Source organism: Notothenia rossii (assembly GCF_949606895.1).
Source record: "Notothenia rossii genome assembly, chromosome: 3".
Classification (NCBI taxonomy): Eukaryota; Metazoa; Chordata; class Actinopteri; order Perciformes; family Nototheniidae; genus Notothenia; species Notothenia rossii.
Genome location: NC_136901.1, coordinates 5762130 through 5786488, shown reverse-complemented (window position 1 = coordinate 5786488; position 24359 = coordinate 5762130). Strand labels below are relative to the sequence as shown.

General features: G+C 43.2%; 1 protein-coding gene across 14 annotated transcripts in view; it reads right to left on the bottom strand.

Annotated features, from left to right (window-relative positions):
- Nucleotides 1-49: 49 nt before the first annotated feature.
- LOC307031328 (muscleblind-like protein 2a) overlaps nt 50-24359 on the bottom strand; it is a 44487-nt gene continuing 20177 nt past the window's right edge. For 5 of the 14 annotated variants that reach the window (XM_079668336.1, XM_079668337.1, XM_079668330.1 and 2 more), the window contains 7 exons: nt 15299-15463; nt 14347-14544; nt 12653-12913; nt 9856-9909; nt 9174-9318; nt 7755-7790; nt 50-3686 (listed from right to left, as the gene is read on the bottom strand). In XM_079668336.1, the coding sequence (XP_079524462.1) occupies nt 3562-3686; nt 7755-7790; nt 9174-9318; nt 9856-9909; nt 12653-12913; nt 14347-14544; nt 15299-15463 (984 nt within the window). In that variant the 3' untranslated portion in view covers nt 50-3561. Of the gene's footprint in view, nt 3687-6684; nt 6780-7754; nt 7791-9173; nt 9319-9855; nt 9910-12652; nt 12914-14346; nt 14545-15298; nt 15464-24359 lie in introns of all 14 variants that reach the window. The other 9 variants (XM_079668341.1, XM_079668333.1, XM_079668343.1 and 6 more) reach the window with 9 other exon arrangements.

Genomic DNA, 24359 nt, shown 5'->3' with positions numbered 1-24359 from the left:
GGTGCTTCGAGACCTTTGCATGACACAAATTAAGGATTGGGACACAACATTTCTTTGATTTTCTTTATTTCTTTCTTTCAATAGATTTTACACTATCTTGCTGGAACCGAAGAAACATTTGACTATAGAAACATAAAAGTAGCACAAAATATATGCAAAAAAAAAAAAACACATTTAAAAATGATTACATTGAAACTATAAATCAGATGAGGGTCTTTTTGTCAATTTGTCTTTACTTTGTTGGGGGGGTAGTTTGCAACAAAGGATGGCACAGGAAGTCACAGTGTCTAACCTGCAGTCTCCAGTGTACCGCCCTCTGCCGGCTTAAGCTGTCAATCACATCTCCAAACAGAAACATCTCAGTACAGATTTTAGAAAGCAGAAGAACACAGAGGACTCTTCTCTGTGTTGAAGTTTCCCCTGGCCTTGTGATGCGCACATTAAAACCTTAAGATGGTGGATATAAAGTATTTCAAGTGAAACCGAGAAGGGATTTCGAGATCAAGTCTCTTTTAATGTAATAAGAGCTAGTAAAAACATAAAACCTTAAGCACGATGGACTCAAGATAAGGCAAAGTGTTTGGATAAGCGGAGTCTGCTCAGTTGACAAACTGCTCAGAAAGTGCTTACATTTTCTTTTTTCCCCATCAGTCAATCATTGCCAACACATTTCAAATAAAAAAAAACACTACAGCTCAAGAGGATTCCTTACACAAGGGCATTGTGGGTCACCAAATGAGGACATGTTTGTGTACAGACTTATTTTTTTCACTAGAAACATTCAGTACGTAATCGTTTTAGTAAGAAAAGAAAAGATTGTTTTCTCATGCAACATGTGGAGTTAAAGTGATTTACCGGTGGAGTCTGCTTGTGATTGATCAACAGATTGACTGCAGAGTGAAGGACTGTCTCAGCCCCTTTAGAAGGAAATGAAAAACAGATCACATCTTTAAACAATATGAAAAGTGCAATCCTTAACAACAAATAAAAAGGTCTCAGTGTGGAACCGTAAGGTCCTTTGTCGGGGGGAAAGTTGTACATCTTAATTTATAGATTATTTAGTTCTTATATATATATATATATTTATATATAATCTATGTAACATTGATGACTTTACATCTATTGAAGTGTTACAGTCACAGCACTATACAGGCCGTCCTTTGCTAATGAAAATATTAGGTCGTAATCTCAGTGAAGAATAAGAAATGTTCATATCTTCTTTACAATCTACCTTGTGTACAGTGTTCTAGCAAAAAAGAAACAAAAATCAACTTAACGATGTCATTTACAAAAATACCCAACTTTAGCAATTGCAACATTTGGTTGCCACAGCAACAACTTAATATTGTTATGAAATACTATTATACTAGAGTGAAAAGTACATCTTTTTTGAAATTTTCTTCTCTTTTTTTGGTAAAATGTCATCTATACAATAAACATTTTTTTTCCAACAACACAAGCAACTCTATAACTATGCTCATTACTGCAACCCGTGATCTCTTTATCGATGAGAAGGCAAGAAAGATCCATTAGCTTCCTATTGGTGGCTTGACTTTTAAGCCCCACCCCTCTCGGCTTCTCATTGGCTGACCTCACAGGTTAGACCTTGAAATGACCAACCGTGCAGAACGTAGCACAGCTCAATAAATTACATTCATTTCAAAATAGTTAACAACATTGTTTTTCGACTAAAATTTGACCAAGAGTAACATAAGATAAATTACAACAAAATAAAAACTTTTACCACCTTCCACAAATATTACATACAAATAAGTGGAGACAATCAAGAGTGGAGGAAATAAAAAAACCAAGAGTGAAGCACTCTTTAGAAAGGTGTGATCGTGGATTGTCAATGTTAATCGAGCACCATGAAATTACATCAGAGTTTTTGAAATATGGGAAATAAGATTTAGTATGAGTTAAAACACATTATTCAAAGTATTAATGAGAGGGTTGCTCTAAACATAATAAAATCTTGGCTAAAAACTAATGATTGTTCTGGGTGGTGGTGAAGATGGTGGGGGGTGTTGAAAAATACCTTGATAGTAGACACAACACAAATCTTTAAATAACTTTGAATACATTTCTAGAACCATGAATATAAACTCTCAAAATAAGAGACACTTTACATACATTACAGTTTACAATACGTTTTTTTTCGCACTCACGTTCCTCATGTAAACTACTCAAACCATGGTAAGAAACGATGGTACACTGTGAAAGTCACCAAACATTCTACAAAGCTATTTTTGATTTGTCGTTTCTTTAACTTATTTTGTTTCCATAAAGTCACTTGTGATGTCAATGAACGGTTACTAGGGGTTTTTCTAGTAACCTTTTTCCGAAATGTGATGTCTTCCCCGAAAAAGTCCTCCAGTCCTGACAGCCGGTGTGTCGTGTCCTTGACTTCTCCCTCTGAATGAATGTGTTGTTCATGAGCATTTTTTAGGCACTTCTACAGTTTTTTTCTAAAATGGAACAGGATTATCGGTGATAGTAGGGTTGGACAGGACAACCGACGGTCACAGATAGCCCTCCAGTCGTAGTTCAAGTCATCTTTTGCTTGACGTGCGTCGTCAAATGCACCGTTTTTTTGTTTAGCACTTAATACCCTCTCCCACCCCCTCAAAAACCTGTCCTCCTGTCACCTGCTAGACCTCGCTTCAAGTCCCAGTCTGCCGGCAGACCACCCGTCTCCAGGTACGAACACACATGCACACATACACACACACACACACACACACACACACGCACACACACAAGGCTTGGTATGTCTGGAACGAACCCTAGAGCTTGGTTAAGCCCTTGGCACAGACCCGAGCCTTTAGGCTTTTTTCGGTAATGGCCACGACTGTCTTCTGTCAACACTGTCTTCCCCACAGTCCAGACTGCATGCAGAAATCCGTGCACAATCTATCCCACCACTCCTCCTGAGCACCGGAACAAATAAAGGGTGCGTCGTGAGCAGCTTTCGCAATGGCAAAAGAGAAAGGAAATGATCAGGGGGTTTCAAATGTGGCTCTGCTTCTGGCAGGTCGATTCCACCGACCTCTTCAACTTTGGCAAGATGTTTCCGGAGATGAAAAGTTGGCATGGGGAGGGATGGATGAGCTTCATCATGGCATCTTAACAGCATCTGGGGCAGAGGACCCTCGCAGGGACCGTCACGTTAACAAAACATGAGCCTGTCCGCCCCAAGGACATTCAACTTTTAGAAAAGCCCTAACCCTGTGACTCTTCCTGCTTTCCACTCAAGCACTATATGTCTCGTATAGTGCAAATCTTTTTCTCTATACTAACCAAAAGGATGAACGTTGTGCAGCGGCTTTTAGAATAAATATGAAAGAGGGGTTTGACGGTACTTTGGGAGAACAGTTGTTAAAACGACCTTTATAGTGTGTCTGCTATGTATGTAGTACTATACAGAATATTTTTGACTTTTTCAAGTTAATAGTTTTTTTTTTTTCTAGCAATACATACAGTATATATCTTTTCTTTTTTTTTTGTGTGTGTGTTACACCGGCACTGCAGTTCTTACGGTTAAATTGAAGTGTTACACTCTTAGCATGCAGGTTGCTGGACCTCTATGGGAGAGGTCATGTAGTATTTACACAGGGGCTCTTGTGGGTTTCCTAGTGTAGCTTCGTGACACTCCATTCCCTTCCTGAAAATTATTTCAGGATAATCTGCAGGACAGAGACAGAGAGAGTAAAGGAGAAGGAACAAAGAGAGACATTTAGTGGACCTGTAATACAGAAACGACCAATACAAAATATACAACAACATAAGTACATAGAATAGATGCTTTTAATGTGTTTGCCGTGATCTGGGTCAAACAATATTTGCCTTTGTTTCTGTCTAGTCTAGGTCAGATTTGGATTCATTCTCCAGCAAGCTGCTAGCAACTATTTCACAACTGGCTGCTTGGAGTTGTCTATCCCAAACTCAGAGAGCGTTTTGTGGTCAAGTCAATATCAGATCATGTTCCCAAAAAAGAGAGAAACCACTTCCTCTAAAGGGTTGTGGAGAGAAAGACATCCGGAAGGCAGTGAGATGCAGTCAGGACCATTTTTGGCCATTCCAGACTCACATACAGATGTTTGCCTTTAGACATTTGACAACATGTTGTTTGTTGAGACATATTATCATTTTCTGTGTTAATGGTGGAGGTCCCTGATGTTTCATACAAATTGGAGCCAAAGCTTCTCCGGATTTGCAAATAGTATTTGACCTAGGTCCAGCCACGTCTGTGTGTATTCTCTCTTTGGGAGATAAACACTGACCCAACATACAACGAAGAGAAAGAGAGAAGAAGAGGGACAGATTGTCCATGGGGGGAGGACAGGTAGCTGCCATTATGTGGTTGCCCCTAGCAGCCAGAACAAAGCCCTGCAGCATGGTGAGTGTTAATATACAATAGAGTCAGCAAAGGACAGAAGCCACTGGTCGCATCACACATCACAGAAGGACGCTGCAGGTGGAGAGTGTGTGGTGTGCAGTGTGAAAATATGTTACACTCCACCCGTCTGGCACCACAGGTGGGTGAAAACAAACACCAGGGACTGTTCGCAGGTCCGATGCTGCAGATTTACTAACAGCATGTTTCAGCCTAGGCGAAGATGGAGGATTAAATGTTCTAAAATACATACATTCCCTAAATTACGTTCAATACAAATAAACATATCTTTCTATCTAGGTGGATCACACACAGCCTGCAAAGCATGTCATGTAATGCCATATTCTGACACTAGAGGGCGCTGCAACGTTACCAGTAAGAGACACCAGTTCCTAGCACATGGTTAATATGAGCTGGAACATGATGATGTGATTGGTTCTTGCTTGTCATGTCACAGCTCAGACTGTGGAGAGTTGACCAGACTCTGAACCTCTTAATGTGTCTGCAACATCCTGTTCCTCAAAGCATGTGTGTGCCTTTTTTAACCTACGTCTGAGAGGGGACCAAAACACAGGCCTATAGCTCCAGATACAGAAGTATTAATATCACTATGCCAATTGTATTCCCCTCACTAAGTCCAAATCAACTCAAAAAAGCCACAAAACAATCAAGGCGAGTCCAAAGGCTAATGCTTCGTTAGCACAATCTCAGGGTTTGCACCTCATAGATTCTGACAGACAGGTTTGGTTTTCAAGAAACAACGACGTCATGTATTTACAAAAAACAAATTCTGGGTGTTTATTCTGAAGGAGCATAAGATGTAGTAAACAAGGCGTGCCCTCCGCCCAGTACAGCTCGTGATGAGACGTGTTAACTGTGTCCTAGCTGGAGAGATCTTTGTGCAGAGTGGTGGATGGGGGGAGCAGACGGAGACAGACAGCGAGGCTGACGTCAGTGTTTCTCCTTGTCCCACATGCATCTTTAAAGAGCAGCTCTGCTTCCTGCTGCTACTGCTGCTGCATGCCAATTACAGGAAGGGATGGTGTCTCGCAGGAAGTGCACACACTGCTGGCCTGTGAGGGGCAATAAAGAGCAAGGTACCGGGCCGGATCATCCGTTTACGATGGAACAACGATTAACTTTATTGTTTTTAAATTTGAAAATGAACCCGTCATCTTTTTTTTTTTTTACACCATCCTTCCTCTCTCATCTTTTTTATTATTCCAAATGGGATATAAGAGTTCTTTTTTTATTTTTAAAGCTTTTAAAATTGTAATTTAAGTTTTTCTGTCCATTTAGGGCACAAATAAAGAACATTTTTGTGTTAATTAATGATAATGTTGAGTGTCTTGGCCCTTATTTATTCTAAAGCTCCCTTTAGTGTCCCATTTCACATGTCTCCATCATGCTTGCATTTGTTTTTGAATAAAATCAAATACATTAAAGTACATTTATACTCATCCCAACTGCCTCTGACAAACAATGATACAAATGTGGCCAATTCTTCCCCCGCTGATAGTGTGGTTGTTTTCCAGTAATAGCACATGTGTACCTGTGGAACACTTCTAATCTGTTCATCTGCGTGTCCTCAAGGCACCTCTACATAGCGTACTACCAGTAAATGATTACCAGCTGCGTGAGGCCGGGGCGCAAGCATTGTGCAGACATTTCCACGCATGCGTCACTGTGGCATTCAAACCTGGCCCTGCTTCCCTGGCTCCTGCTGACACGCAGCAACAGGAGAGCCGATCAGAGGCCATTTTTAGACAGCCTCTGTGATCATTTTTCCTGTGTCTGTCTCACTCTGACACTATCGTTCCCTCACATGATTTATTCGCCCTTTTTATCCCGCGTCCAGAAAAGGGTAAAAAGGTGAAGTGGGTGGAAAAATCCAACATGGCCTGTATGTGTTTGCTTAAGCATGTGTGTTTGCTAAGCACACAAGCAGTACAGATGATGCCCTCTATTGCAGATGAAGAGGCTTATTTGACAACAACGAGAAAAGTGGAAACTTAAAACAGAACATGCAAAACAAAACCAGGAAGTAGTGCAACACAAATACTACTCTGCAAATGTGGGAGCTCTGAAGAAGTGCTTGTTGTGATGTTTTACAAGAAATATGAGCAACGGTAGCTCTGGAAAATACAGGCTCTCATGCCCAGTGCGGGCGGATGTTTGGTTGAGGGGGGGGGGGGGCTCAGCTGCAGGTTATTGCAGCCGACTATTAGAGGCTAGTACTTATTCAGAGCTCCAGGGACTGATGAAAGAAAGCTTTAAAAGGAGCAAACCTGATTGGCTGGTGCTGTTGCTGCGTAGGGGACACTTGTGGCAGGAGTTGTTGCTGCAGAGACAGTAGCAGGCGAAGCACTGTACATCATTGGGACTATGTTTTCAGGGTGGGAAAGGAGGAGGAGGAGGAGGTGGAGGAATTGGGGGAGAGGGAAGGAGGTGGTAGCAATGGAAAGGTAGCATTATGGTAACCAGGGCAACAGTTGTGATGCGTTTGTTGTCGTAGATGTTGTTGATGGTGGGCAGGATGTTACAGAGAGCCAGCAAGCCATCGTTAAGTTTACACCGGCAGATGGCATGCACCCATTCACAATGCAAAGCAAGGAGGACAGAAAGAAAGGAAGAGAGAGAGAGAGAGAAAGAGCATGGGAGAAAAAACAAACAAAAACAAGAGGAGAGAAGCTGATTACAATCACAAGTAAGGAAATGTATACGGAGAATCAGTTTGCAGTTTTTCCCAGAGAAGTTGAGCGCGCAAGACACAAATTACAATGAATCAATGGCGTTTTCTGGCAGCGGGGATGGAAATTTTGTTTTTCTAATTCATGTGGGCTGACAAGCAGGAAGACGCCAGGCAGCTACTCCATGCCAAAAACATGCTCCTCTGACAGAGATTACGCTTACAATCATTATTCCTTGTCATCCATTTCCAATTATTGCGGACTTCTTGTAATTCCAATCCCCTTTTAGCGGAGAAAAATACTCCGGCTGTGGAATAACTTCTCTGGGAAACTGATTTCAATTTCCTGATCAACACAGCACAGCAAACAGACAGTAGCTATCCTACAGTATTCTATCTACCATCTTCATCATGTATAAACATTAGCGAGTAGGTCAGGAGGGGAAGAACGTCACAACTCTTTCAGGTGACACAAAAAAAAAGAAGTGTTTTCCATATATTATCCCAGGACAAACAAATAGACATTTCCTGGTTTACCACCAATGCCACAGGTGGAAATGCGGTGACCTATTGTCTCACCTGCAAGCGTTGCAGATATTGCCCCCGACCCCCCCACCCCCATACATCATACAGTGTGTGTGAGAGAGCAAAGGGAAGGGCAAGACCTACCAAGACCGCTAGTAGGTGTCATGCACAAGACTGACCCTGTTGTGTTCATGCAGAGAAAGACAGAGAGGGAGAGGGGGGAGACAGAGAGGGAGAGAGAGAGAGAGAGAGGAGGAGGAAATAAATGGGTTAATTGAGAGGGAGGAGATCAACAAAGTTAGACAAGACCAAAATAAAAAAGGTCTACAGTGGATGCTACAGTGGAGCCGTGAATGCAGGAGCAAGCAGAGGAGTCCCCTTACTCAGTTATAGCATAAGTGAGGAAATGCTGTTAAACAAACATAAAGCAAACTAAAGTATACGGTTCTGAAATAATGTTTAATATGTTGGCAAAGCTGGATCAATGATTATTGGCTTACAGATATGGAGTAAATGATGAATAATCAGTCATTGACGTATCCGAGAGTGTGATTTGTTCTACTTCTGTTAATAAAGTTGATACACATTGTTCAGCTGATCCACAAGCAGCAAAGCCTATGTTTTTACACATTATTTAAAAAAGGGAATATTCTTTTGTCTATTCGTACTTTCTCATAAAGTTTAGTGCCACAAAACCGATGCAATAACATAATTGTGGTGTAGGAAAATATCAAAGTTCCGTGTCACTACAGTCGACCTTATATATCTGCTTCCTATTGTTGTTTTTCAATCTCCACCAATCTGAAACCGAGCCGATCTGTAATAACATTATGTGCAAACACGACTTTAACCCAGGGCTACTTCCCACACACTGATACTGAGGGGGAGGGGAGGAAGGGAGAGAGCAGGGGCTGTCAGGCATCTCAAATAACAGGCAAACCAAACGAGCAGGTAAAATGTGGAGTGAGGGATGGGAGTCTCATCCTCATGACTCAGTGTGGCTACAGGCCTGTACGTCATTTTAGCAAGCGACTAGAAGAGGACTGCTCTTTTAAAATTGTCCCTTTTTTCCGATATTGACGCACCGAGAAGATTGCACCTCAAAACATAAATCACTTTGCTTCTTAAAAAAAAAGCCTTCTTATCATTAGAAACAACTGGGCTTGTTTTTCTCCTCTGGTATCTTTTGGTGCTACGGTTGAGAAAGGTGTATCGAATCCAAGTTTTAATATTTCATATTTTGTATGGCTCTGATCAAAGCCTGCACTGCCCTTCAACCTGGCAGACACTACGTGGTATAATGGCAGGAATTAAATCAAAGTTTAGGGCTGGCAAAGTGAATATTTGGAACATTAACACACACTTTCATAGCAGGAATTTGTATGTACGTCACTCAAACTTATCAAAAGAATATCTAGGACTAAACTCACGAAACCGATCATGAGTGGTGATCTTAGCACAATAACATACATTTGTGATGAGGTTAGATAGGCACATTCAGTGGGTGTTTCTGTGCGTTTGCATGCTCTAGATGAGTGCCTCTGTGTTTCGAGGCGCTCTTACCTGTGGGAAAGAAAGCGGGCTGCTGGAGCTGTGCGTTGGCCAGGGCCTGCTGGTAGTGCAAAACACTGGGGTTGAACAGCGAGCCGTTACACTTCTCCATCGCTTGTCTCTTTGGTAGGGGCTGGAGGATGCCGTGGGGGAACGCCTGGACACCGAAAACAAACACACACACACACACACACACACACACACACACACACACACACACACACACACACACACACACACACACACACACACACACACACACACACACACACACACACACACACACACACACACACACACACACACACACACACACACACACACACACACACACACACACACACACACACACACACACACGATTTGATCTGCATACTTACACAAGTGTGATATTTGCAAATGTGTTATTTGTCTAAGCACAGCACAACAAGGCACAAATGGAAGCTTGCTGTAACTATCACAAGGACAATGGGAAACTACACCATAGCAAGGCAATCAATAACACATTACAGAAATTAATTTAACATTACATTAATACATGTACAGTACAATCTAGAATTGCTACTTGTGATCAAAAATATTTAGAATTTTACAGGGTTTCACAAAAAACAAAAGAGCCAACTTAAATTGTGTGAGTGGCTACAGTACAATTAAAGAAGCTACATGCAAAGCAAAAGGTGAAAGGTCAAAGTACCAGGTCTACAGTTGCCTCGAGGGGTCGCTTCATTGCTTTGGCAGTCGACTGAGTCTTTAATTAGCAGGCAGCGAGCACATGATGGCAGTGGGCCAATGGGATTCAAGCGTATTAACATACAGGTAACAGCAAGCAGAGGTGCGTCATGGGGGACAGCATTGCATTGTGGATAGGTGAGAAGGAAAAAAACAAAAACAAAAATAATCTGAATGCAAGTATACCACATACAAAACAATAGGCATGCACATAAACAAAAAACTGTTTTGTTTACTTCAAAGAAAAACTACCTTTTTTGAATTAGTATAAAAAGCAAAAAAAAAGCATCTATATTATCTTTCGGTTAACAAAAAGCAAGTTTCTATGATGTATTTCAAAACTACTGGGTAAGCATTTAGTTATAGTAAGTAAATAAGTTGAATTTCGGTAGAAGAAGATGCAGTAAACACAACTGATTCAGATAATAAGCTGACACTTCACACAGGTAGGGTGCTACACACACAATGATTACAGTGCTTCTGGAGGGGCTTTGGGCCGAGAGAGAGGTCTAACAAACCCGTCTGGATGGGAGCGAGCTCTGGTCAAAGCCCCTCAAATAATAAACTCTGCCCTCACAAGTGGACATGTTTTTATAGGCAGATTTTTAGTCCCAACCAGCCGATTAAAAGCAGATCAAATACTTATTTATGGTGGTGTCAATTCACGTCTAGTGCTTTAAACCCTAAACTAAACCGTGTGGCTTGTTAGTGTGATCAATGAACTTGGGGAGGTGACACAATGAGAGTCATAATCACAGAATGTGGAGTTCTGTTTATTCTTACATTCCTCCTAGAAACAGCAAGTATCTTAAGACCTAGAAGCGTTTTACATTAGTATGAAGCTAACCCTAACGAGGTAGTAACTGTTACTTTATTAAAAAACGTACATCCGTCACTGCTGAGAAAAAAAAAGATGACATGGATGTGATGAGCACAGCATTAGAGGGGTCCATGCACAAGCCTCTTGCTTAATGTATGCAGATACTCTACTGGTATATGACATTATAAAGAGCGACAATGCATTGCTGCAGTGTTAACACACTTAAACACCCTGGTTAGTGCAAATGGAAGATGGCCAATTAAAGTGACATGAAAAGCAAAGATGACCGCATTCCACTTACAATGAGGGAGAAGATTACAGCATGGCAAGCAACACATAATGTGGCACAGTAAAACAACATAATCTCCATAATAGGATCTTCTTACTGTAACTGTATCAGTTAATGTGTAACCTTATCTACAGCACACTTTAGACTATTTGCTTAAAAAAAATAAAGTAAATTATGGATAATGATATTACCTATTTGCAGCATTGCAGCAATACAGGTTTTATGGGGCTCCGCTTCAACAAAAGGTGCTTAAGCTTAGGCTAAGGGCTAAAAGACAATTGGATTAAGGTGCTGGCTAAACAACTCATTGTCCTAAGGTTAACCCAGCTCCCCTCTGGCAAACCCAGTGACTGCCGATGGCAAATTGGGTCATAAAGTTAATAAAGTGGGGCATACGAGGAACACAAGAGGAGTGAGGAGAGGCTCAGGATTGTAAAGAATGCACAGGGGAGATTTAGTGCTTGTTTGACTGAGCATTGTGCACCTGGTGGGGAAGTTGTTGAGCTAAAGTTCTCCTTTAAGAAAACAGACGGGGTCAACGTCAGGTTACAGCGCTTCTGGGTCTCAGGCTGTCTTTTATTTATGAGTGTTCCAATTCGTTCTTGTTTCCCTGCTTTTCTACTACAAAATTGACCTGTCGACTCGTCATTGGCACTGCATGGACTTATGGAGGAAGGACAAAGAGAGCAAGCAGCGATGGAGCCAGCCAATGACAAGAGGTATGTGCATAAAGCATGCCCATGCCATGGAAGGAGAAAACACACTGGCGCAGTACAAGGTGTGCGAGTGCAGCAGCCACTCAGCCTGGGGAGGGGGACACACACACTGCCAAACCCTTCTGTCTGTCTCTTCCTCAGCATGTCATGGGATTTTCTCCAACTAAAAGGCAGAGGAGGGTAAACCCCGCCCGCAAGGCTACATCCTCATCCATCCCCGATTCAATTTACACTGATCTGCAGAGAGCCGCACTTATCATTGAGAGCAGGGAGGGGAGGTGGGATGGGGGGTGAGCCAGCACATTGTCTCTGTATGAACCAAGGGCATTGGAAAATAAAAGCATACTGCGGTGAGATAATAACAGATTGTTCTTGCGACATTATACGGATGCACATAGGTCTAACTAAACCCTGGTTATTGTAAACGACGGCCTCGGCTATTGTTGGTGAAGAGTACGCCGGAGTGCACTAGAATGAACCAGCACGTATGTTTTATACAGCAATAAAGCAGCGCTCCACATTTTATGTTACTGTGGTTGTCACCGGCAACAGCATGTGTGCACACATATGGTGTAAGCCGGGATGATTTGTGCTAATGTCACGTGTATTCAGAGTGTGGTTACGTGTGTACAATTGCCAAAGAGATCACCACACAATGACGTATGACCTCCAATTTAAAAATGGTGCCGATATTAATGTAATTTGTGTGAGAATAATGCATTAATCGTGTTTACTCGCTCCTTCACCCCCCCCATAATAACTTGTTTATTCGGTGCGATATAAAGCCTCACTGGATATCACAATGAAAGGATAAGCTCTTGTTGGAATTTCAAGGTAAACTGTACTCTCTATAAGCACTGCTCTGTAAATATTTGTCTGGCTACTACAAGGACCAATATGAGTGTATAGTAGGCCGGCTGTAGTGCTGAGCTCTCACCATGGCTGCAGCCGTGGCGGCGGCTTGCGCGGCCACAGCTGTCTGGTTGGCCTGGTGCTGGGCGGCCTTTATCTTGGCCTGCAGGTGGGCGGGGGGGTGGAAGTACTTGCACTTCTCGCGGGAGCATCGGCTCTTGATGTAGTCCATGCAGACGGTGACCGTGTTGTCGCTGGTGTCGATCATGGGGCTGTCGCTCGGGTGGGCGAAGCGGCAGTCGGTCTCTCCGCGGGCGCAGTTGCCTCGCTGAAACTCACGGCACACCTGGGAGCGAGAGGTGGACGAAAGAAACACGTAGACGTGGACAGACACACAGATGTAGGGATGCGCAAGAAAGAGAAGGCAAAGAAATAAGCAGAGAAAGATATACAAATGTGAATACTTGAGCTTCCAGAACACGTCACAAAACATTATTCAACAAGCTGGCTGCTTCTAATTAAATTGTTTTGGTGTAGTGCTTGATCAACCAACGAGTACAGCAGGCAGCCATCAAAATCTCCAAGATAATTGATGTTTTTGGAAGTATTTGACGTTAAAAATGGGAATCCTGACACATATTTCTTCACAGTTCACGCTTTCAAACCATGTGTACTATTCTTACAAAAGAAATACGGGGAAAAATCCTGCACGATGTCTTTCTCAAAACATTAAGGATTTACTTTGTTCTGCTGCATCAGACGAAAAATTCCATGTTTTTAAGCGCATGCTATAAAAGGTATAAAAAGGTCTGAACAGCGTGAAACTTAAGTGCAATGTGTGCCAAACAAAATGATTGTGGAGTCACTGAACCAGTCCGTGCTCAACCGCTCATGGCCGGGCATAATCACATGGGGATCTGCTTTTGACTTGCACTCTGGGACTGAAACGCATGTACACACACATGCTGCTTTTTGAGTGGGAGTGTATACGTGTCTCACAGGGATACTGTTTCATTAGAGCCAACTTCATTCAGTTGCTAAGTGATAGCACTCCCGGAGAAAAACACATACAAGCGCACACCTACGCATCACCTCCAGGTCTTAGGGAGATTATTGTTTAGCTTCCAAAAATATAGTGGGAAAAAAACGAGTGTCGTTTGCCAAGGGGCAGATGGAGGACGTTGAAGTTGTCGTAAGTGAACCATTCTTTACTGCCGCTGTCTAGCAAGTACCAGTTTGCGTTGAGCAATATCCAACCTTAATTACTGTAGGCCTTTTTTTTTTCGTGTTATGTTTCTGATACTTCAATTATTTCTGTAGTGAAGTTCGAGGGCCTTTTTAGGACTTATTCAAAGACAACTCCTAAATTGATGCCTTTAGGTCAATGATTACTCTCATGCATCAGAAAACTTGCTTTAGGTAATTACACAACAAGTGGTTGCATTCAAAACGTTCTTCAAAGGTTAAGGATGTGCGTATTTGTTGCCATGCCAACTCCTTTGGTACCCAGCTTTTTTTTTCTTTTCGGTATTTACGACACAGAATGAGTGAAATCTTGAAGTGAAATGTATTTGTGACTATTGTACTTAACCCTTATGGCCCTGTACATACTTCAGAGCTATGAATAATAGTCATTAGTCGCACATATCTCACACCCATAATCACAGGTTTCATCATAATTACACTTCAGGACTCTCCAAGACAACACTAGGTATGATAAAGCTGTCATGCTCTCCTTGTGTGTATGAGAGAAAGAGATGCTGTGATTGGTTGTGTCACCTCCAGCTTGTCGGTACGCAGCAGTTTCTGGTTGGAGGAAGAGCCGCTCATGGAGATGGGCGGGCTGCCGGGAACCATGCAGGGGCTGCTGGGAAGGATGTCCGTGGGCACCAGGCCCATACTGTGGGACATGGGGGTCAGGTAGGGGGCGTAGCTCAAACCGCTGGATCCAAGGCCCTGGCTCATTGGAAACGTCTGCTTCACAGGGAGAGAAAGACCGCAAATTATTCGAGCTGCTTTCAAATATTCTGTCCTTTTTTTTTGTTTGATTAAAAAAAAGGTAGTCAGGGACGAAAGAAATGGCTGATGTAAAAATGATGAATGTCGGGAGGGGACAATGGGGAATGGAAGGTGAAAGGCAGAAAGAGGGTAGAGAAGTTGGAGGAAGGAGAGACAAATGAGCGAGAGGTGAGGTGGGGGAGAGGGGGTGACAGGTAGAGAGAAAGAGCCAGGGGAACAGAGAGGAATAGCTTTCAGAGAGAAGAGGAAGGTAGAAACAAGAGAAGAGGGTTTTTTAACCTCTATGAATCCCAGGGAAGGTTTTGCTGAGTGAGCATGTTCTTTTTCGGCTTCACCCAGCGTTACATTGATGCAGTTAAACACGTTCACACCTGGCAGCTGCCCAGTGCACCCACAGCCTGACTGCAGAGAGACTCCCGGAGAGGAGTCTGGGAGATTTGTGCTTTTGCTCAAGGCCATCTCAATAACTTAAAAACAAATGCGTGAGCTCCCTAGAGATGTTATCTGAGAACAAGGTAATCTGAGAGAAAAGCGGTAACATCATGGCATCTAATCAAATACGATTTTCTTTCAGTGAATCATGCCCTGCTGATGATGACACAGGCATAATGAAAGCTTCATAACGTCTTATTCAACAGAGCAACACTTTGAGCAGTGCAGCACAACAACAGCTATTTTCCTAGTGAGTCACGTTGCGTGGACACTGACTAACCATGGGTTGCATGGTGGTGCCGGGGATCATGAACTGCATCTGTTGAGACAACATGGCCGCCGCTGTCTTCTGCTGGATCAGGTTATTTCGCCCGTTGATCTCCAGCTGGGTCTTCAGGTGAGCGGGCGGGTGGAGGTATTTGCAGTTTTCTCGTGTGCAACGGCCCTGGGCGGGGGGAGAGAAAAACAAAGGTTCTTAACAATCTGAAATATTCAAGTCTCTGATCAACAGAATATATTTTCATTTTGAATGAACAGGTTGTGCGTCTGCCTGAGGATGTGGCACATTTTTGGGCATTGATTTGGACACGGACTCAGAGCATCAAGTGCTCGAAGGCAGCATACATATTCATACTTGGAAAGATTGAAAAATGAATTAAGGAATGTTTGTTTTGATCCAGTGACGGCAGCAGGTAGCCCTCGGCAATAAAGTCTTTCTAGCTTGTTAACTCCGGTTCTTACTCCTGCCTGCACCTTGGGCACACTGACATTGAAATGAGGAGAGGTGGACAAAGGCTGGAGCTCTACTCTCCCCATCGTGACCAAATCTCTGGTCAGTGTTCTCCGTGGAAATGCAAATGCAGGGTTGGCGGGGTCAGGCTTACAGGGACCCTGCTGAATGGAGGTAATTACACCATCAACCCAGAGGCTAATGGCAAACACGATAATTCAATATGGATCCTCAATGCAGTGCTTATTGTGATGAGTGGGCGGAAGAGAGGAAGGAGGTCAGGAGGGAGCCACACAGTGAGGGGTAGTGGTGCAAGAGACTGGAGAGTAAAGGTGAGGAGAGGAGAGGTGGAAGACATGTGGAGTAGTCTGAGCTACTACAGAGGGGAGACAACAGGGAAAGGCCAGGAAGACAAAAGGGGAGGAGGTGACATGGCCGCCATGGCAGGGTGAATGTGAAGGAGGGCAGAGGGAGGTGAAGCTGAATAAGAATCAGTGTAGCATGATGATCTCCATCCCGTAACTCCACAATACCATAATAACCATTTCTACCATTTTCTCTCGTAGTAAAAGTCACCAGATAATATCCTGATAGTATGACGATCTCAAACAGGCTATAAATACTCTCCTGTCGAAACAGGAAACACACAGCTTGAATTAATAACATTAATAACGACTGGCTGGCATGGCCTTCTGGGTAACTGGGGACAGAGCCTTTGTTAATATTATTGAATACACCTGTGCTTTTCTTTTCTCTTTTCTCTGCATCTATAAATCAACCTTAATTTGATGACCCAATATTGATTGTTATGGTAAAAAAACAAACATTATGAAATGTGGTTTTTAATCATTGCAAACAGAGTTTAAGCTCTCGAGCAACAACATGAAAAGATATGTATAAAATAAATACATTATTCTTTTCATACTATTCTAAGTAAAGCTCTTATCTGGAACACATCCCATGGTTTTTGATGCAAATGAATAAAAGCACAATATGGATTATTCCTGTTAACACAAAGGCTTGAGAGCCCAGAGTGTCACTCACCACGCTTCGGGGATTTGAAGGAGCTCCTCAACCTGTTTGAGTCCATATAGCCACACTGAGAGCTTTGTTTTGGTACATGAGGTGGGCAGGCAAACAGACAAGGACTTTTAATAAAGCCTGGCTCCCATTGTAAACAACCAATAATCCTCAAGTCTCATCAAAGGGAAAAGTAATAAAAGCTGGCTATCCTTTTCTTCCTCACATATATTAAAGCCTCCAAACCGTACATCAAAAACACTGTTTGTTACAAATGATTTTATTTCACCTGCCATAAAAGGATATTAAGGCTGTAGGCTTCTTTGTAATGCTTCTGTTCACATGGATAAACACACAAAGACATGATATTACGGTGTTCTGCCTGCGGGGGGTTGAAGCTGCAACGAACCACTGATAACCCCCCCCAACGGTTCACGTGCATATAATCTCACCTGCCCACACATATGCATATTAACTCACATCAAAACGTCGCCCCCACACACACACTGTGCACAGGTGTGTAGATAAACAGTTGTGTGAAGCCCTGTCCAGACCAGAGCAACCTTAGCATGGACCCCCGCAAACTGAAAACCTCAGAGGTGTGAAAACTAATTGGAGCCTTGTGCACCACCACCGAGATAAGTGTGTGTATGTCTTGTTTGTCTACACCCACGAGAAAGAATGCGTAGGCAGGTGTAACAGAGCGTGTGTGTGCAGGAGAAACTGTGTGGGCGGGTGTGATAGAGTGTGTGTGAGAGAGAGAGAGAGAGAGAGAGAGAGAGCTGGTGCTGCTCTGGACGGCATCCCAAACTGAGTCTGCAGGGAAGCACAGCATCCACCGCGAGCCACGCAGAGATCCCAGACATACACGGACACAGATAAAAGAGGCCTTGCACGTGCAAACACTCACTTCTGTGGACTCAAAGTGAAGCCATAACGTTCCCTCTTTTGCTCCATATCCAGTTCATCTATAACATGTGAGTGGCAGGTGCTTTTGGCAATTGCTCATCATTATTCTCCATTTAAATTGATGAAGTAAACGGAGAAGAGAGTGTTTCATAACGCACAGGCGCTGTCGCACTAAGTGCAAGCCTCAGACTCGTAAAACCGTCTCCTTTCATCCCGTCCAACTTAGTTTTAGAGGCTTTTATCACTTACGCATTCATGATCTACTGCAAGCATTGTGAAACTTCTTTGCATAAATTAGGTTTGATTTGTCTTCGGCCTTTCTTTTTGTCTAGTTTTGATTTGAAAAAGCAAATAAATTAAGTACCTTTGCTAAGACTGTCGTGGTAATGGCATTTCTAACTGGGCGAGGAATTCAGTGCAGCTTTCAATGATTTGAACACCCATTAATTGCAGTAAATTGATTTCCCTCAAAAAGGTAGTTTGAAGAACCATCACACATCTACAGTGGCAGGAATATTGAGTTCAATCCTAAAGTGTCAAACTGTCAAACATTCAAAAGGTAGCATTCATATATATTTATCTATTCATAACAGAGACGATTAGAGGATGTTACAGTGGAAATAAGAGTAGATGAGTCAAAGGTTAGTGGGCGTTCAGGCTGGAAATAGCAACACACAGGTCTGCACTGGTGGGGGTATGTTATTACCAACCCGTAGGATCACTGCTGCATCTTCAATCCACTTTTCCTAATAGGTTCTATATGAACACGTGAAACGGTGAAATGATCCAGGAAGTCCGGTTTATTAGACTCTGAAATTGGATTACGTCAACAATCACCGGCGCCCTATAACCTCACTTTCAACATGTTAAAGTGTCACATACGGTGTTATTAACAGTGTGTTTTACCAGGCTCCGCAGAGTCTAAGGGTGAGGGGATATGGATTTGCTATTAATATGGTTAAAGGAGATCAGCAATGGCCCATATCCTTTGGAGGTGTAGAATACAAAAGAGGAGATTTCAGGAGAATTTGAGCTGCGTTCGTACTACAGATCTGAGGTCAGGTAGTCCAAGGCTGTATTCTGGGATAATCCTATCCTACCAAAGACATCCTGGTGTTCCCAGCTGTCATACAGTAACAATGCTGATAAAAACACACACCCACACACACATATTATTGTGCCTTCATTAAACAGTAGGGAGGTGTTAATTTATTGGTACTCTGCACAGCAGTTAGAAAGCTTTCACCCACGGCACGTCTTCGTGATTAGCTCCAAGTCAGGGTGAAAATCCAACATCTGCTTTATGGCAGGAGTAACTAATGCTTTGATAAAACATGGAAGAGCCAATATCAAGAACTGGTAAACATTGGTGATGTCCATGAAGGATCCAGGCTGCAGTCCGAGGTGTTTCCCTGCGATGCTTGGCGATTCAAAGCACATAAGATGAGGTAAGCTTTGAGGAAAGGTGGCTCGGCATCACAGGAAAAAGGAAACTACTCACGGTGCTAAAAAACCTGCGAGCGTGGCTGATGGCAACGGCGTGGCCTTGTCTGGTTACAGCCCCTTATCTTTTCGAGAGGGTGGCAGACACACAAACACCTACGGAAAAAGACACACACACTGTTCCTTGTGTCTAAGCCACCCACTCGGAGCAGAAATCCATTCATCACAGGCATTACCTCCGAGAAGCCGTCTATGAAAAGGATCTTTGAGAGCACCAAGGCACCTCTGTGATTCACGCACCAGCCGCCGGTTTGTAGCCATAGTTACGCGGTGATATTATACCTTTCAGCGGGGTCGCTTGCATGGCAACTCTTATTGTGGGCTGCGCCGTTGCCCTCGTGCTAAAATGCTATGATCCATGCTTCGGGACACACTAATAGCTGCTTTGATTCAGATTGGATAATTATCTGCTTGTGTCGCAGTACAATGCAGAAGAGATCAAAGACAGATATACCCAAATCCATTGCTAAACAAGACAGCACTTATTGTTTGCCAAGTTTCACAAGTAGTAATAGTGATATCAATTAAAAATGTGCTCCGTATTAGAGTTGATCCAGAGGGGAAGGGGATAAAAGGAGATAATTTCATAAACAGATTAGGATTAAACTCACTTTACCCATCGAGGCTCTTTCAATTGTTTTTACTTCTTGTAATTAGGTCGCAATAATTACTCCTGGAAAGCCGCTCTGGCAGAAGATGTTTTTTTTTTATCTCTAAAACAGGCAATGGAGCACAAATTCCAAAGACTTTTATTTTGAACTGTAGATTCCTGCTGCTGGTATGTGAATGTTACCCTTTTCTAAGACTAAGTACAAAATGATGGTAAGTCTATTTATTTTTACAAGAGATGTAAACAACTATTTGTCATAATCAACTAATAGTTTCAGTAATATATCAAGTAAAAAACTAGCATTCCTTAACTGTTTATGCTGGCATGTGTGCCCTAAATCTTTAGCAAAGGGAAGGGAAAAATCCTTTGCCACAGTAAACACACTGGCATGAGAACAACATAAGCCAATCCTTCCACAGAGTGACAGACTGCTGAGGAGGGTACAACATTTCTCCTGCCCAAAAACAACATAACTATCGTGCTGCAACTCTCCAACTATGGCAACTGGGCAGACAGAAAAGCACTTGGGAAAACATTCACTCTGACCACATACAATCGAAACGCCAGTGACCGACCTTGTTTTTCGCCTCTAACAATGTTTTCAATATCTGGACATCTTTCCACACCGAGCATTCGACATGGTAAGAATTAAAATGTTCATTATGCTAACCAGACACAACAGGCAGGAAGTATCTCTCGTAAGCTAGCAGTACAAAGTGCTAATTTATATATATGGTCAAATTTAAAGTCCCAGCAATTGCTATGATAAAAACCAATGCAATTTTGGCAAGACATTCAAATAAGAGCCATTATTAAATGCAGTCCCTCATGGAGTTGGGACTAATAAACATAATTAGCGCCCCCAGAATATACAGTAACACATTTACAGGGGAACACTGGCCCAAGTGGTCCATTTATAGCTGGCATTAGCCTCCCCTGACCGGGCTTAACGCTGCCATCTTCGTCACTGGCAGAGACGCTGTCCCCCCGCCTCCCTCATCAGCCTGCTGAATGGTCAGAGTGATGACTGTTGTGTGTCTGTGGGTGGCACAGACACAGAGGGCCAGTCTTCCACCCCCTCGGCAGAATACCGCTTCAGTTGTGGGCCCCTCCGTTCAGCACTGTAACATTTGCATTTTGCCCTCAATGGGCGCTCTATCCTCGGCCTGTGAGACAGAGAGTGGCTGCCTATAGGCTGCGGCCGCCAGAGGAGTCGTAACTGTCCTCGTAAAGGCGATTTTAGATTACATCCCCGTGGCTCCAGTCGCCCTAAATAAGGAAGCTAGTGCCCTGGTGGTAATCCAAGCCATTGCTTTCCGGTCCCACATCAACACTTCAAACCGAGAAACAATATCGCTGATTTACGTAGGGACGAATGTTGGGGATATGTGTGTGTGTGTGTGTGTGTGTGTGTGTGTGTGTGTGTGTGTGTGTGTGTGTGTGTGTGTGTGTGTGTGTGTGTGTGTGTGTGTGTGTGTTTGTGTTTGTGTGTGTGTGTGTCTCATGTAAGCCCCTTGCTCCCCAGCATCACAGAGAACAGGTTTTATACTCATGCTACCTCAAGTGACATCTTTCAGGAGCTAGCACCGCGCTCAGTGACGTGATCAATGGCGTGTGACTGGCTGTATTGGGAATCCAGAAAAACCAATCAGGTAGGGAGATCATGGGAAAAGCAGCTAAAGAAATGTCGGGGTCAGCTGCTAGACTGTGTGGGCGGCGGCCATGCAAAGGTCAGAAACAGGAAGTAAATAAAACACAAGAAAGGAATCCCATCTAAAAAAGGGACTTACTGAGAAATACACTCAGGAAACTGAAGTCTTCCCCGGTTTATCCGATTGTCCTTCTCCGCGCGAGAGGAGGAGGGCCGCTGTGAGAAACTGACACTAATTTTTCTGACATGAAGCCTGTGATATGTGTAATCCCCTTAGAGCATAGTCGAAGAACCTGTTGTGTCCCCGCTGACCAGAGGAGGCGGGGGGTGCACGCGCTCCTCGTCTCTCAATGTTCCCTCATATCTCTTATTTCTCCCTCAATGCCTTGTCCCCGCATTACATCCTGCCTTTAATGCTCAGTCATTTGAATTGTTGAGCAAATACGCGTGGCTCATGCTCATCCCGTTGGCTGGGTGTTTTGTTTACAGATATTCATATTTTAGGCTATAAAAAAAATCTGAACAACAGTATTTCTTGGCGTGCAATATCTACTGGAAACGATCCTGGAATGATCAGTTCCAGGAAGTTATGCCTCAACACCACATTTAGAAGATGAAACATAAAAGTTTTCCATTTAGGAGAACGTAGCGTTCTCTCTTGGGGTTTTCTCCGAGGGCCTTCTTCAGTTCTTCTTGTTCATAATGTCTTTCTGTTTGCTGGGAAAGAGATTATTTTCCAGGGGCACTAAACGCAGCCTATAACAATTCACAAGGAGACCACTTTTGTGAAAGCCACCAGCTATAAGACACCAGGAGAGGCACTACAGAAGGCTGCAAAGAGGCCGAGCCAGTGACCCTAGCACCAGGTGAGGTATGGAGGCACTGGATGCACATGGACAGGGCTTTCCTTCATCCTCAATCACAGAGAATGCTCCCTCCGAAAGATCCTGTTTTGTTTTTGGGCTCTAATGGATCCGTCCTGACTAATGGATCTGTTTGAAGTGGGAGGCTCCAGGACACCAGGAAACACAGAAAATCCATTATGATGTGATCTGGTAATGGAGAACATGAATCGATGGTGAACAGTGGCTAAAAACAAGTAAAACCGAAGAAGTAACCCAGCTGATTATATTATGATCAGGCCTGCCTAGAACCAGGGTGTACGCAGGAACCCTGAAGTCAAATGTAAAACCTTTGAAGACCTTTTTTAAGACCCTTTCCATACATTTTAAGACCTCATCGCCACTTGGAGTTTTAACCGGTTACCTTGGCGACACACATTGACTATATACAGTATTGATTGTCCTTCCTCCTTATCTTCCAACCATTTGGACGCAGACTTGCATTTCCCCACAACGATATTGTTATGGCGTAAACGGACCTTAGCGTGCTATCAAGCAGTGAGCGAGCGATGTCCTGTTCAGATGACGTCAACGGGATCCATAAATAAACTACACAGAATCACACTACACACCTACACAATGATTACATTCAGGCAGACTGTAGAATACAACCTCTTTGGACCATTTATATACTTATTGAAAACAAGCTACAAAATGTAATACCTTGGAAAATGCAGTTTGATAGGCTTCATTTTTGCTAAATTGATTTATCAACTTTTAATACTTTTTAAGACCCCGCGGACGCTACAGAGAAATTGGAATGCAAATAAGGAAAATAGTACAGAGATCAGGGAATTAAGAAACAATAGCCACACGCATACACATGTACTGTAAGAAGCTGTGGCCTCAGCAGTAATTAAGTGCCTTTGTTTCACAAGCTGTAATCCCACAGACAGAGGAATAGTACCGACACGCCCAAGATTACCCGAGGAGGAGAGGGAGAAAACACTCCCACCCCATGTGAGATCTCTAATATAGGCTGTGGGAGTCTTAAGCAAGTGCCTGTGTCCATTTATTTGTCTCCAACTGACACCATTTGGTCAGTGTTTCCTTCGGCTCACGTTGTTTCCCTGCAGGTCATTGTGGTGGCATCTCAAAATAGCATTGTGCATCAGCTGAAAATCACATGCTAGGGCTGACACTTTGCAGAATTGGCACTGCAGATCTGCTGTGTGTGTGTGTGTGTGTGTGTGTGTGTGTGTGTGTGTGTGTGTGTGTGTGTGTGTACTCAAAATGATCATTAGAGCAGTGCATGTTTCACTATGGCCATCATGGTACAGTTGGAATACAGTGAAGGTGTCAGGAGGAGATTGATTCTTCTTTATAACGTCTCAATCTAAAAGGCATTGAAAAATCAAATGCAATTAATGAAGAGGGCTCTCGTAAAAGCCTTCATTTTTCTTTATTAAAGCTCTAAATGTGATTTTCCTGACTTGCGTGCTTAAATTGTCTGCAGGGTATAGACTATATATTTATTTGAGAATTGTGATATACTTCATGCAGGTTATGAAACGAGTTTTTCAACACAACGGTTTCCACACAGGAGGAAGTAAGGAAAAAAGGGCACTGGCAATTTCAAAGTAGATTATCAGGCGATGGCTGCGATCACTAGCCATGCTGGTTGATGGTCAGAGTGGCTGCAGTGTGAGGCACCTGCAGAGTCCAGGTCCCTGCCGCTAATCCAGCTGGAGGCAGGAGCCTGCTTCAGTTAATCTGATCATCTGTGACCTGCTGAGACATGAAACCCACCCTCCAGAGCTCCTCTAATCTGCACACACACACATGAAGCTGACAGGTACTCATATAGTATGGGCAGCACGTTTTAAATGAAGGGTGTCACTCTCCTGCAAACACACACTTCTACAAAGACCAAAAGAAAAAGGCTCAGTCATGACAATGCCAGAGTGTTGATACTGTAGGTGAGTCACGGCTAAAAGACAGAGCCTGCTTTTCCACAGGCTGTCATGTCCCCGTGCTGAGAAGACAGATCTCGTCAGCTTTGCACTGGTGCAAGCT